We start from the raw sequence: 15354 nt of genomic DNA, 5'->3' as shown, positions 1-15354 counted from the left end.
AAGAAATTGTTACAGCCAACTCAACCTTCAGCAACAACCACCTGATCAGTCAGCACTCAAGTCAAGACCCTCCACCAGCAAAAAGATTATGACTCACTGAATTTCAGCTGACGGTTAACATATTTTAGCAATAAAATTAAGGCATGTACATTTTCAACAAGCTACTGTACACTTAAATCAACTACAGGATAAGTGTAAACGTAACTTACATGCACTGGGAAATCAAAAAAGGCATTTGACTCACTTTAATGCGATACTCGCTTTATTGCAGTGATCTGGGACCTAATCTGCAACATCTCCGAGGTATGCCTATATTTTAACAAAAACATACACTGGGCCAGCTATCTCATTAACAGAACAAATGAACAAACTCCACCATTTAGTAGGATTCTGAGAGATACTGAAGTTTTAATATGAAGAACTTACAGTAAATAGACCTGATCTTAACATTTAATAAATACCTTTTCAGGGCTGTAAATATGGCAGGAAAGCCCTCAACCTCCTGCAATAGATTTCAAGCATCTTCCAAGTTGGAAAATATGGCAAAAGCCCAGAGTCTCCTATTTAAGTAATGCATATCTGAGGAAGCAGAACAAAGATAATACACTGTCCTTAAAATACATTTGTATTTACTTATTCTGCAGATTTCCAAATAAATCTATAGGATCATTTAGTCCAAAATCCCTGTCAAATATGTAATTGGGAGGTTTAGACAAAATGACCTCAGCTCAATGGATAGTACCAAAAAGAGCTAAAATACTACTAACAACACAAGTTTAATTTCAACTATAATCAGTTACCACAACCATTATTGGTAAACACCATCCTGGCAAGTGTGCATTCCAGGTAGTAACAGAACTCAGAATGGATAGTCTGGCACATACTAGTACCTCAGTAAGTAAGAAATCTCTTCCCTCCACTCAAATTGCCAGTATCAGTCTCAGTGTTTAAAAACTCTTCTTCAAAAGATCTGTTTCCATTCTCTTTCCAACATAGAAGTGTGCTACCTTGGAATTCACTTTATCGTTTTGCACCTCTGTTTTCTCAATGATGAACAGACATGAAGACAGTATATGTCTCTATCAACTTCATATGGGTGTTGTGAAGATCCAGTAAAATAAAGGACATTAAAAAAGATTCTTGGTTCTCTAAGTCTGTAATTTAGAATGCTCCATTCACTGAGAGTAAAACAAATCTCTAAATTGTTACATATCTCCATGATCTAAACAACCATATGAATTAACCAAATTTGACGCTTGTCAAAAAGATTTATTAACTTAAAATAGAATTACTTCAAATACAGACAAAAGCAACTTTCTGTTCAATTTTGAATATTTTCAATATACAAGAATGTAAAAGAAAAAATTCTGAATCTTCACGTTGTAGTTTTATTTTATTTTTTTTTTTTTCAGCTTTTAAAAAGTTTTTGGCACTACAAGGTTCTGTAAAGAAGAGAAGTGACAAATTTAAAACACATGAAAGTTTTTCCTAATTCTTAAGAACAATATATATAAAGTCTGAAGCAACCAAAGTATGAATACAGCTAATAGAAAATAAAGAATGTAATTTTTTAAATTCTCTCTTTATACAATTCATCAAGATTAAACAAAACATAAAATTCCCTTAAAAATAGGGTAATAAAATAGATGAAATTTGTATCACTCAATTTGGTGATACTAGTAAAAACTATAGTTCATATTTATATACAAATAATACAGTCTTTAAAAACAGTCTTAGAATTTAAATAAGCTATCTAAACGTGTTAAAATTTTAAATCAGGACCTGATTTGTTTTGCTTTCCATTAAATGTCACTTTTTCTGCTGAATGTAACTGACATTGAGGTACGGATACCCTTGAGACAGCAGGATTGGCTGGTTGCTGTGCATCGGTAGACCAGCTGAAAGAAAATGGACTCGCATTACTCCGACACGTTTCCTCTTGGTGGGTGGGGACAACGCTCTCTACACCGACGGGTGGCACATCTGTCTGTTGGACACAACACAGACAGGAAACTGAAAGGCTTGTGCCTATATATCTGACAACCCTTAGAATTAATAACTTGTAGCTAGTTCTCTTTTTTTCTATTTATATAGTAAAGAGGAGATAAAGCATGTAAAAACATTTTGCAGGAGAAAGAAGAGGAGAGCAGGGAAACATGGGTATGTGAAAGAAAAGAGAGATGAAGGGGAGGTACCAAAGGCAACAAATTCACCAGGGAAGAATTTCAGACTCCCCCCAACCATCCCACCAGCCCACCAAGCCCTTATATGATTAATAACTTTTTTCAACCTTAGTTCTTTACTCAGAAGATTAAGTCCGCCACAGTCAATGTTCTGCCATTCTATAATAGAGGGATGCCCCAGCAATACACGGATAGTTTACAAAGGCTTAAATGAATCAAGCCTAAAACTTGTACCAGGGGTTTCCCCTTAAAGTTACCATTTAATTCAGTCAGCATTTCTTGAGTGCCTTTCTTTAATTTCTTGAACTCCTAGTTTAAGTGTCGTAAGTAACTGACTCTAGTTTTTTAATTCATAGGTTAACGAAGAGCTGAGGGCCAGACTCAGACATTCCCTATTAGAATTGAAATACCTTCGAGGCAAGTAGGCTAGATAAAATGTGACAAGTTCTCCTTAGTTTGTAATATTCATTACTTAGATCAAACTTTTATTGGTATGTCAGCACTAACAGAATAAATGAATTCTAATGTCATTCAAGTTCAACTAAACAAATTTTGACTATGTCACTATTCAACTCAAAAACTTCTATTAAATCCATACTACTTACTAAACAGAGTCCAAAAAGTTTTTCATAATATAGCCTCAGCCTACCTTCTCTAGCCTCATCATGTACACATCTTTCCCATCCACTTCATCCTCTAGTCGTATTATTTTCTCTTCTTTTTTCCTCACTATGCCAGGCAAAACTCCTCAACTTTACATATATATTCCCTCAGCTAAGAATACTCTTCCCCTATAATCTCTAACAAATCTCTAGGAAAAACAAATCCTGTATCTCTTTCACAGTCTAATTCAAATGTCAAAATCTTGTGTGATTTGATCCTTGGTGTCCATATCTCCTATAAACTCTGCTAGGATAACATTTAACTGACTCCTTCTAAGTTCCTATCCTTGTCTATTTTACATGTCTGGCTCTTCTAAGTGTACAGGTTTACCTTAATTCTTGCCTGAACAAGCACCTAGCACAGTGTGACACACAGTATGCTCTCAATAAAATGTTTACTGAATGCATAAAATCTCACTCCTGGTTCCTGGCCTTCACAAAGCCACCTTTGTCCCAGAACAAAACCCACCCAGCCTCTTAATGAATTTGTAAACAACGGTACCTTGAGTATAGAACGGTTTGTTGGGCTGAAATCTGGCATTTCCCTGATGCATGAAGTTTTGATGCAAACCATAAGGCCACGAAGCTGGGACAAGAGGGAAATGGGGACGTGGTGCATGTTCCCAAGGAATTGGAGGATTTAGTCCTGGAAAGCCTGGCTCTGCATTTCAACAAGACAGGAAAGACATACTTAAAATATCAGTTTGTTCATTTAAATATTCCTTCATTCCACAAAGATTTATTGAGTACCTACCACTGGACAAGAACAATGCTAAATGCAGAGGATACTAATTTTTTTAAGAATCAAACACTGTGCTCAAATTACTCATAAAAGAGACATATAAAAGGTAGAGATACAATAATAAGTAGTCATTGCTATAAGAGATTGGTGGAAGGTGCTCTAAAGAGGGAACTAGGGTGCCTGGGTGACTCAGCTGGTTAAGCGACTGACTCTTGGTTTCAGCCTGGGTTTGGTTTGCGAGTTCAAGCCTTGCGTCGGGCTCTGTGCTGACAGTGTGGAGCCTGCTTGGGATTCTCTCTCTCCTCTCTCTCTGTCCCTCCCCTGCTTGCTTGGGCACTCTCTCTCTCAAAATAAATATTAAAAATAATAATAATAATGAAAAATAAAGAGGGGGCTAACCTATTTGGTTCAAGGCTAGAGAAGGTTTTCCTAAGATGATTGACTAAACTAAATTTTAAAGCACAAGGAATTGTTAGGCAAAACGGGGCAAAGAGGGCATTTTAAACAGAAGGAATAACAAGTACAATAGCCAGGAAACAGGACAGTACAGCAAGTTTGGGAAGCTGCAAAAACAATCAGCAGTACCACTAAGGAGTAAAAGGAGGCAATGAAAGAAAAAAAGGCTGGATGGATAAGGTAGGATTTACATTTTAAAGAACTTTAGTACATCATTAAGGAGCTTCCACTTTTTCCTAAAGACAATGCCACTATCCTAGAAACAACTGTATCATGGTTCAAAAGGCAATTCTATTAGAAACTGAAGCACTGCGGTATAATGGTTGAGAACTTGGGCTTTGGAGCCAACCAGGTCAAAGTTCAAATCCCAGTTCCAAAAATTACTAAAGTTCAATTATGCACCTCTGGCTGTTGTGAGGATTAAATCAGATAACAAAAACAATGTAGTTTGCACAAGTTGTGGTATGTAAGTAGAGACTCAAAAAATAGGAGTGCTATCCATTCTATGGCAAACCACCCCCACAATCTACTTCCCTTTAAGATGTGAGTACATCTTTCAAAGTGCATCTTTTCAAATTACTCCTAAGTAATTACTCCTAAATCTTTTGCATCATTTCTGGTGGCTTTTCTCATCCAGAGTCACAATGTGGCAGGAAATAATCTGAAAGACACTCCCCTCATTCACTAAACTTCCTAGCAGACTCAAATTAAGAGGTACCAGATAGGGAGGAGTACACAGCCAGAAAACTAAAACCCATACTAGCCATACTCTTAACAAACTCAGTCTTCTCAGGAGGTAAGCAGAAAAACAAAGCAGCTGCTTTGCTGAAAGTTCATAAAACCAAGTTACAATTAAGAACTGAAGCTACAGGGGCGCCTGGGTGGCTCAGTCAGTTGAGCGGCCGACTTCGGCTCAGGTCATGATCTCGCGGTCCGTGAGTTCGAGCCCCGCGTCGGGCTCTGTGCTGACAGCTCAGAGCCTGGAGCCTGTTTCCGATTCTGTGTCTCCCTCTCTCTGACCCTCCCCCGTCCATGCTCTGTCTCTCTCTGTCTCAAAAATAAATAAACGTTAAAGAAAAAAAATTAAAGAACTGAAGCTACAGGGTATATTTTTTGCTTTAAATGAGACTGGGTATATATATTAAGGTCTTGACCAACTGAGAAATGTGTTTTGACATCAAAGGGTATTTCTTAGGATATATTCCAATCTCCCTCGGCCATTTTTCACAACTAAATATTTTCATAATATATTCTCACCCAATCCTTCCATTTTCAACAAATTAGTAATTTTAGCTGTAATATTAACTAGGAGTTGTAAATCCATTCCACATATAACAATATAACATTTACTGAGTAATCATTATATAATAAAAATAATATATCATATGAATAATGTATCTACCATACATCCAGCACTATATTGGACACGATGGAGACAATGATAGAGAAGAAACAATTCACGGCCTTTAGAAGTTCAGCCTAATGGTTTATGCAAACAAGTAAACTGGCAATTTCATAAGACAAGTATAAAGATATAGATATTAAGGAAACATGGAAAAGAAAAAGGATACCTAGCACAATTGGAGGACAAAATCAACAAGAGGGGTTCCTGTTAGAAAGTGAGCTAAATTTAAAAATGGAAGATGAATGAGTCACCCAAGCTTTGGAGCAAAGCAAAAGGAGGTGAGAGTAAGAAGGAGAGATAGGGAGAGGATTTTTCCAGGCAGAAGGAACAACTTTAGTAAACATTTACGGGTAAGAGATAATACAGTATGTTCCTAGGATGTTAATTAATTAGTTCATTATGACTGACAGAGATCAACTAGTGGTGGTACTGGGAGGAATAAAACTGTAAAAACTGAGCCATTGTATCAAAGGGCAAGACACTGGGTCTGTGTTCATTATATAACCCAGTGACTATCATGGTACATGTCATAGCATATATACAATAAACATTTGTTGAATGACAGAAACAGAGATCACATTAGAATGAAGATGTATGGGGTGCCTAGGTGCTAGGTGGCTCAGCCCGTTAAGCATGTGACTCTTGATTTCAGCTTAGGTTATGATCTTGCAGCTTGTAGGTTTCCAGCACCACACTGGGCTATGTGCTGACAGTTCAGAGCCTGCTTGGGAGTCTTTTTCTCCCTCTCTCTCCCCCTCTCTGTGCCCCTCCCCATTTGCACTCATTCTCTCTCAAAATAAATTAAAAAAAAAAAAAAGAATGGTCATATATGCCACATATCCTTTGATCTTGGAAATCTGAATGAGTTCCCATACTTTGACATTTCTGCTCAGCAAAATACATTATATGTATTGTTCCAAAAGAGAGCAGAGGTACTTCTTCCATCATGGTACTCTAAGCAATAGCATATTTTTGTATAAAAAGTACTAAAATACTTGTGAAAATTGATAAGGGAAAGAATCAAGCTTTTAGTCTTTTCCTATATTTCAGGATAATCAAGTAGTTAATAAGAAAAAGTTCTTTATAGAAGAATCACAAGCAGTAAATAGAAAATGATCATTTTACAACCCCTAGTAAAATAGCAATTATCAGAAATAATTATCAGTAACAGCTAAAACTATTATGTAAAAATTAATGGGACGCTTCATAATGGACAGAACACACTGATATCACCTAACTCATTGATCAATCTTAGATCACTAAAAGAGGAACAGCGAGAGTAAGTTCTTTTTGAAGTGAGGGAACAAGAAACATACAGGACCAATCAAGAGATAAATTCTTGCCAACAAAAATAACCTGAATCTAATCCAGCTTCTGGACCTAACTTCCAATTTATAGGAAATATGGGGACAGAGGTACATGTTAAATAATGCCACAAAGATACAATTCAGCCAACATCAGAATATAAGAAGTTCTACAGTTTCTTTAATAAACAGTTTATATGGGGGAAAAATAGTGAAGAGAAAGTATTACATATTAAAGGAGACTTAAGAAATAAAATAAGCATACACTTATAATGTAAGGGCTTTGTTTGAATCCTGATTCAAATAAATCAACAATAACAGTAATTTTAGAAAAAGAATAAAAATGAACAGGTATTAGGTGATACGGGGTATGGTAATGGTCTTATGATATTTTTTTTTTAAAGAGATACAAACAGGTTTATAAGGAAATTTGATCCAATGTCTGAGATTTGATTAAATAGTAAAGCCAAAAGAATTTTTTAAATGAGGTAAAGGGGTCAAAGAATAGCAAATATTGGTAACTGTTAAAAGCTGGGTAACAGGGTGCTCGTCCTACTTTAAAACTCCCTCCTTCTGTGTACATTTCAAAAAAGTTTTTAAAATAAAAATATAATCAACTAAAACGTTGAATATTAAACAAGATTTATGGTATATGTATTTTTAATTATGCAAATATTTAAAAAATGGATGGTAACACACCTAAGTATTACTTGGCAATTATGTCTAGGAATTAAGATTATGGATTATCTTTTATTTTTCAAATGTTCTATAATGAAAATGTATTACTTACATATCAGAAAAAACTAGTAGTTTTTAATGCTACAAAGTGCTAGTAATAGCTTTTTAAAGAATTGCTCCTTACTTATTAGTAAGAATTGTTTCTTACTAGGGCAAAGAACAAAGTTTTAAAGAAAGAAATTGATCTAAAACTTGGATCTACTATGATTAATTACAAGAGCATGATAGTAAGTTACTTAACCCTACAATTTCCTAAATTATAAAATGAGTGCTAGTAATGCACCAAGCAGGATTGCAGTGAAACTTTAAAATAATCATAAAGTTGACTCTTAAAAATTGAGAACAAACTGAGGGTTGATGGGGGGGTGGGAGGGAGGGTAGGTGATGGGTATTGAAGAGGGCATCTTTTGGGATGAGCACTGGGTGTTGTATGGAAACCAATTTGACAATAAATTTCATATATTAAAAATTATATATATAATAAAATAAAATAAGTGACATTTATGTATATCACCTCATTTAATATTCACAACATCCCTGTGAGTTAGATGCTATTAATATCCTTATTTTACAGATGAAATCAATGCATAAAGAGATTAAGCAACTGCCTAATCCCACATAATAAATGGCAGAGCTAGGATTCAAATCTAGGCAGTCTGAATCCATAGCCCATATACTGTATCTAATCCTATACTTGCCCCTCTGTAAATATTTCCTCACTTTTATTTCCCCCAGTTCAACCAATAAAACCAACCACCCAACCTTTCTACAGACATATACAAAAGAAGAAAAGGAAGGGTTACCCGAATTTCCCACTGTACCATTGTTCACCAGGGAATTTGGAGCCACAGTACGAGGCCAGTGTCCATCATGAGAGGAATTAGGGATCGCCACAGGTCTGGCAGCAGGCTGTGCAAAGATGATGCTGGGATCGTTCAGGCCAATATTGCTGGGGGCACTGCCTGGTGCAGAGTGGATCACTGGGCCGTGAATAGGCCAGGACGGGGCAGGGATCTGGAGAGGGTGCATTGGCAACAGTCCCATATTGTGCATGGGAGAATACTGAGCTGGTGGTGACTGGGGAAAGTTATACATAGGCATCTGGACCTGATGTGGGGGCTGGGCTCCCTGCTGAGGTGGGCCAAGCTTGGGTTGGGATCCTGGCTGGGATGGAGACTGGGTAATGGCAGCTGACTGGGATGAGTTCTGTGGAAATGGTTGGGGCTGAGGAGAATACGATGGTGAATCAGACTGCAAAGAGAAAAAGATAACATTTTAAAATTAATTTTAAAACATCTTACTATTATAAAAGCAGAGATAATCAAAATACAAAATTATGGAGTTATTTCATTAGAACATTATAAACAGAACTCTATAATGTGTATAATAAACAATAATAGAGCCTCATTTTACATGAAAATAGAATTTTCTTCAAGATCCTCAAACCCTCTCTGACATATGTACTACCCTATAAACCCTTTTACTATCCAAAGAAAAAAGACCCCAGACGTCATTCCTGTCATGCAGAACCCACATTTCCAACTGTAACTAGAAACTTATACCTAAATATCTCACAGCCACTTTGATTCAGTCCCTCAACAAGTGTTGATTACGTCTGGGCATTGTTTTAGGTGTTAAAAATACAACACTAACATATATGCCCTCATGGAACTTAAAGTTTATGGGGAAAAAGAAGAAGAGCACATTAAGATTACACAAGCAATCCAAATAAATTAAAATGATTACTGTGATAAAGAATGTATAATGTATAGTGTATAAGGAAATCCCAAAGCAGGAACACCTAAAAGTACTTGGGAAGAGAGAAAGATGAATGAAAGTGGAAATCAAGGAGAGCTTCCCAAAGGAAGCTGAGACTCAAGGGTAATAGAACTCAGTCTGATAAAAGAGAATAGGGATAAGGGGAAGGAAAGAGTGTTTTGAGCAGAGAAAACAACATGACTGAAGGGTCTTTAGGCTCATGAACACCTGGCTTTTTTAAGTAATGGGATTGTGAAATAAGTTTAATATTACTGGAGTACAAAGGCAGGGGAACGGCAGATTTGAGGTTGAAGAACCAATGAGGGGCAAGATAATGAAGGGTACTACACCCCTTGTAGTTAAGACTTTATCCTGAGGGCACTGGAAAATGACCAAAGGGTTTTAAGTGGGTCAGGAACACCATCAATATGTGTTTTAGAAAAATTATTCTGGCTTAACAGGAATGAAACAGAAAATATTAGGGGGGAAAAAACACTAATGAGACTGATTAAAAGGCTGCTACAATAAATAGTCCTGAGATGATGGTAAGCTAGGCTACAAAATAGGGACAGGGAAACAAATGGCTGTGAGCTCTTTTTTATAGGTAGAAACAACAGGATTGGGTGACTGATTTGGATGTGTGAATTGAGGGAGAGGAGCAGTTCTGGAAACCAGAGAATAGGATCATTCAATGAGATGGAGAACACAGGAGCAAGAAGAGGCCAGTCTAGGGATTTGGAGAAAAATGTTACATTCCAGACATTTTGAAGTTAAAGTGCTTTGTGAGACATCAGAACAGCAGTGTCCATTAGGCTCTTATCCAAATATCAGGTAACAGAAAAGTGAGTGTTAGAAGCAAAGGGTAGAAGTAGAAGCAGCACAGGAAAGTGGTTAGAGCATAGGTTTTGAAGACAGAGCCTGAGGGTTCAAGTTCAATTTACAAGTGTGTTTTGACCTCAGGCAAAAAACTTAAATCTGGTTTTTTTACCTGTAATGTATAAATAATGAACTGAATCTACCTCATAGGTTTTTGTGTAGTTTAATTAAAATACATGTGGAAATATAAACACCAAATTAAGGATAGTAGATACATTTTAGTAGCTAGGAAGGGATGGTAGGAAGGTTTTAAGATCCAATACGAATGCATAGGGATTGTTGACTATGGGTAATTTTTTAATAAATCAAAGATAACAAAATGTTAAGACTTATTAAAGTCTGGTGGTACTACATGAATGTTTATTATTTTCTGTACTTTTCTAATATTTTACAGGAAGAAATAGAAAAAAGCATATATACAGTACATAGCACTCAACAATATTAGCTAATATTACTGCTGTTATGTAACATTTATGAAAATGTCAGACCCATAGTAGGTACGCAAATACTATAGGTGAGGATAGTGGGCTGCTTAATGTTCCCAATCTCTCCCTATATTGATCTTCATATACTCTTGGAATTTTTTTCTAGTGGGTGCCTGGGTGGCTCAGTTAAGCCTCCGACTCCCGGTTTCGGGTCAGGTCATGATCTCACCTTTTGTGAGTCTGAGCCCTGCATGAGGCTCTGCACTGTCTGCAGAGCCTGCTTGAGAATCAATCAATCTCTCTCTCTCTGCCCCTCTCCTGCTCATTCTATGTCTCTCTCAAAATAAATAAACCTTAAAAAAATTCTTAAAGATTTTTTTCTAAAACACAGATATCAGATTTAGCATGTTTAATAGTTAACAGCTTTGAAGCTACACAGACCTAGGTTTGAATCTTTTAGTTTCTCTTATTCTCAGCTTCCCAATTTGTAAAATTTGATCATACTAACACCTTCCACTTCACATGGCCGCCCAAAGGATTAAGTGTGACAAACCAAAACATAATGTCACATTTAGAGTAAACAAACATTCGACTGGTATTGAATTAATTAATTTAAGAAGTGCAAGATGAATACAGATTTACATAAAGGTAAAAAGCAACTCAGCAAATATGAAACTTGTGAATCTGAACTCTAATTCAATATTCTGCTTTCACAGGATATATTTCACTAGGTATTCAAATTAGCTATGAGAAGACACATAAAAGCTTCAAGCAAGTGCAATACCATGCATGTACTGCCTTAACAGTATTAAACCCCAACACATCTCAATTTTTGTGTCTATTTTTATAAATGTTGCTGATATTTTTCCACTAGGCAAAGCCTATAACCTCAAAGTCATTACCTTATTTTAATCTACCAACAAACACATTAGTTGTTGTTATCTTACTTTACAAATAAGAAGGCAGAGTCACTGAAGTTAAGTAGCTTGCCCATAGATACAAACCCAGATATACATCACTCCAAAAGTAATGCTCATTCCACCTCAGGTGACTAGCAAGAATACCACTACAAAGCACCAAGTAATCTGGATGATTGTATTTGAAGTGTGACAGATCAACCCTATCACCCATCAAAGATAGTACTATCTTCTTGCCAAGACTAATCCATTTGCAGGTTCAGTACTTACACATTCTGAGGACTGTCTAGTCCTTACGGACTGATCACCCTGTTGCTGGGCTGAACCAGCCACTTGTTGGGCATTTACGAGGTTGCGGACCAACTGGGCTGCTAAGAGAAGACATCAGAAAGAAAATCAACAGATAAAGAAAACAGCAGAGAAACGACAATAAACTCCCTTTCTCTGTTAAAGAGTCTCAAATATTAGATTTTATCAACTTTTAAACTATGATTATGCATGTGAAGGACTTGTAACAACATTTTCATTAAAGTCATTTTTAATCTTGTAAATCACTAAATAAATATGCTGAGGAGGACACCTGGGTGGCTAAGCTGATTAAGCTTCCGACTCTTGATTTCGGTTCAGGTCATGATGAGGTTCATGAGTTTGAGTCCCGCATCAGGCTCCGTGCTGACAGCACAGAGCCTACTTGGGATTCTTTATCTCCCTCTCTGTCCCTCTCCCAAGTGTACACGTGTGCATGCACACACTCTTCTGTCTCAAAAATAAATAAACTTAAAAAAAAAAAAAACTGGGAATAGAAAGAAGGACAAAAAGACAAATACTGCTTTTCTAAAGGAGACAATATATTTCAGAAAATACCTTCTGCAGGGCACCTGGGTGGCTCAGTCAGTTAAGCAACCAACTCTTGCTTTCAGCTCAGATCATGATCTCACGTTGTGAGAGCAAGCCCTGAGTCTGTCTCCACCCTGGGCGTGGAGCCTGATTAAGATATTCTCTCTTCCTCTCCCTGCTCGTGCACACATATACTATCTCTCTTTCAAAACAATAAATACATTAAAAATGTTATCAAACAAATGACCTTATTTCTACCAGAAACTATTTTTGTCTTGTTCTATTTACCAGCCACACTGCTATTCCTCTGACGGGCCAGCTTGACCTCTGGGCACTCCCTTCGTACATGTCCAGCATCTCCACATATGAAGCATCTGAGGTCTCTGGGGTCTCTAAACTCCCGAGTGTCATGGAGGTCTCGGGGATCAAGAAGATCTCGGGAGTCTTTCTCCTCTTCATTCCCATCCTTCTCTTCTTCACTGTCTTTCTTCTTTAGTCTAAACAGTAAACTGCTGATACCAATAATGTGGGGCTAGGGACTTGTAAACTGAGTGAATCACAGAACAAACTAAACTATACAAGAGTCTCACAATAAAGGGATTAACATGCTCATGGTTTCATGCATCTTTTTTAAGGCAAAAGAACTCATATTTAAAGCACATCTACTCATATGGCAGCAACTGGGTATTCTAGTAGTTTTATAATACATTATCAAATTAGAAAAAATTTTTAGTATTGAATTTTAATCTTATAACAATCAAACAGAGGCTGGTATTTATTAACTCCATTTTACCGAGTAAGAAGTAGACGCTTAGAGAAAGCATCTTCTCATTTAACAATCAGTAAATAGCACTGATGCAACCTAGGAGTTCATTCTGTCTGACAAGTTCTAAGATCTTTATATTAGGCAGGACTTGATTCCTACAGAAGGGATTTTCTTGGCCTATTAAATACAGGAAAGTATATTTCATAAATATATCCTCAGGGGGTAGAGAGAATAAATATTCCTCAAAGTATGTATTATATAGGTATACCTCACAGTAGATACCTCAAAGATTTAGTTAATTATATATTATAATTATTGGTTTGCATTACTGTGAGGTGAGAACCCCATGTCTCTTTTTTTTCTTGACTCCTAGCACAGTTTCCAATAAAGAAGGTATCAATAAATCCTTCTTCAATTTAAAAAAAAAGAAAGAAACACAAAGCCACAATGAATTAATGAATAAATGAACAAACGAGTATTTTAAGATACCATTGTACCACAAATAAATCTCACTCTATTAACAAAATTCCACTCCAATATACATTTACCCAACGTCCAATTTAAGCCCTGAACTTTCTCACTTAAACATATATGAACACAGTTATAGCTACAATTGGCCTCACATTTATTTTCCCTGTAATGTCAATATATAATCATTTTGCCAACCTTCTCCTTTTAGGGCAGTCTTTCATGTAGTGGCCTATTTTTCCACACACACGACAGCATCGGTCATTGGGAGCCAGTTCTCCATCTGTTAATACTCTGGAATCAAAGAAGTACTCCTAGGGAGAAAATAAAAGTTTGCTAGAAAAAAACTATGAATTTTGGAATCCAAATGGAAATAAGACCAAGATGTAAAAGTGGTTTTAAAAAAAGGGAATAGCCACTTGGGTGGCTCAGTCAGTAAAGCATCTGACTCTTGATCTTGGGTCAGGTCATGATCTCATGGTCGTAAGATCAAGCCCTGTATCAGGCTCGATATGGACAGTGCTTGGGATTCTCTCTAGTTCTCTGCCTCTCCCCTACACACACACACACACACACACACACACACACACACACACACTCTCTCTCTCTCTCTCTCTCTCTCTCTCTCTCTCTCTCTCAAAATAAATAAACTTTAAAAAAGGAAATAAATATCAACAAATATTTCACGATAACTAAAATCATGATACGAAAATAAGATTAAAAATTATCATCAATATCACAGCTGCAAACAGTACTAATCACTTTATATCCACATTATTTCCTCATTCATTTGTGGCATCTTTCCATAATATTTCAATAAAGTAGATAGTATTTTCCAAATTTATTTTTGAGAGAGCACAAGTGGAGGAGGGGCAGAGAGAGGGACAGAGGATCTGAAGCGGGATCTGCACTGACAGGCTGACAGCAGTGAACCTGACGTGGTGCTTGAACTCATGAACTGCGGGATGATGACCTGAACCAAAGTCAGGAGTTCAACTGACTAAGCCACCCAGGTGTCCCTAAAATAGATACTATTTTAATCCTCATTTTATAGATGAGGAAATGGAGGCTCAGAGAGTTCAAGTCATTTGCCCAAAGTAAAAAAAGCTGATAAGTAAGCAGGATTTAAAGCTAAGTCTGTCTGACTACAAATCTCATATTTTCTGCCTTACCAGGCTACTTCTAGAAAAAAACTATGCTCTTTACAAAAAGCTCTATGCAAATAAAGCAATCCTCTGGTTTATTTAAAATATGATTGGATTTTCTTATAACATCTCAAGAACATGTAACATTTATTATGCAAGCAGGGTATACCTAAAGAGAAGGTAGAGAACCAATACGAAGCAAATCATTTTCCCAAATCATTTTTCCTTCATCCTAGCACCTGGCTTATTCTTCTAAGCTTTAGCTCAGTTTTGTTTTGCAGTATCACAAAGACTAGTATGTCCTAACAGTACCCACATCTCTGGAAGGCAAGAGAATATGTCCATACAGCAATCTTCAAACCTATCTAAAGTCAGATATAAAAGAGACACATTTACTAGGATGGCTATCATAAAAAGAAAATGGATGTGGATGAAATGGAACCCACATATATTGCTAGTGGGAATATAAAATAACACAGCTACTTTAAAAAAGTTTGGCAGCAGGGCGCCTGGGTAGTGCTCAGTCAGTTGAGCGTCCGACTTTGGCTCAGGTCATGACCTCATGGTTCACGAGTTTGAGCCCCGCGTCGGGCTCTGTGCTGACAGCTCACAGCCCGCAGCCTTCTTCAGATTCTGTGTCTCCCTCTCTCTCTGACCCTCCCCTGCTCATAC

The 15354-nt window shown here is 36.9% G+C and overlaps 1 protein-coding gene across 15 annotated transcripts in view; it reads right to left on the bottom strand.

The window, feature by feature from the left end:
* The window catches only part of TUT4 (terminal uridylyl transferase 4), a 136956-nt gene continuing 121602 nt past the window's right edge, over window positions 1-15354 (bottom strand). For 7 of the 15 annotated variants that reach the window (XM_058717382.1, XM_058717372.1, XM_058717384.1 and 4 more), the window contains 6 exons: window positions 13736-13851; window positions 12592-12815; window positions 11737-11837; window positions 8294-8741; window positions 3348-3506; window positions 1249-1898 (listed from right to left, as the gene is read on the bottom strand). In XM_058717382.1, the coding sequence (XP_058573365.1) occupies window positions 1810-1898; window positions 3348-3506; window positions 8294-8741; window positions 11737-11837; window positions 12592-12815; window positions 13736-13851 (1137 nt within the window). In that variant the 3' untranslated portion in view covers window positions 1249-1809. Of the gene's footprint in view, window positions 580-1248; window positions 1988-3347; window positions 3507-8293; window positions 8742-11736; window positions 11838-12591; window positions 12816-13735; window positions 13852-15354 lie in introns of those variants that run through there. The other 8 variants (XM_058717381.1, XM_058717387.1, XM_058717373.1 and 5 more) reach the window with 7 other exon arrangements.

This window comes from Neofelis nebulosa, chromosome 2, assembly GCF_028018385.1.
Source record: "Neofelis nebulosa isolate mNeoNeb1 chromosome 2, mNeoNeb1.pri, whole genome shotgun sequence".
Classification (NCBI taxonomy): Eukaryota; Metazoa; Chordata; class Mammalia; order Carnivora; family Felidae; genus Neofelis; species Neofelis nebulosa.
Note: the sequence above shows the minus strand (reverse complement) of the source record. Positions and strands in the feature narration are given on the sequence as shown.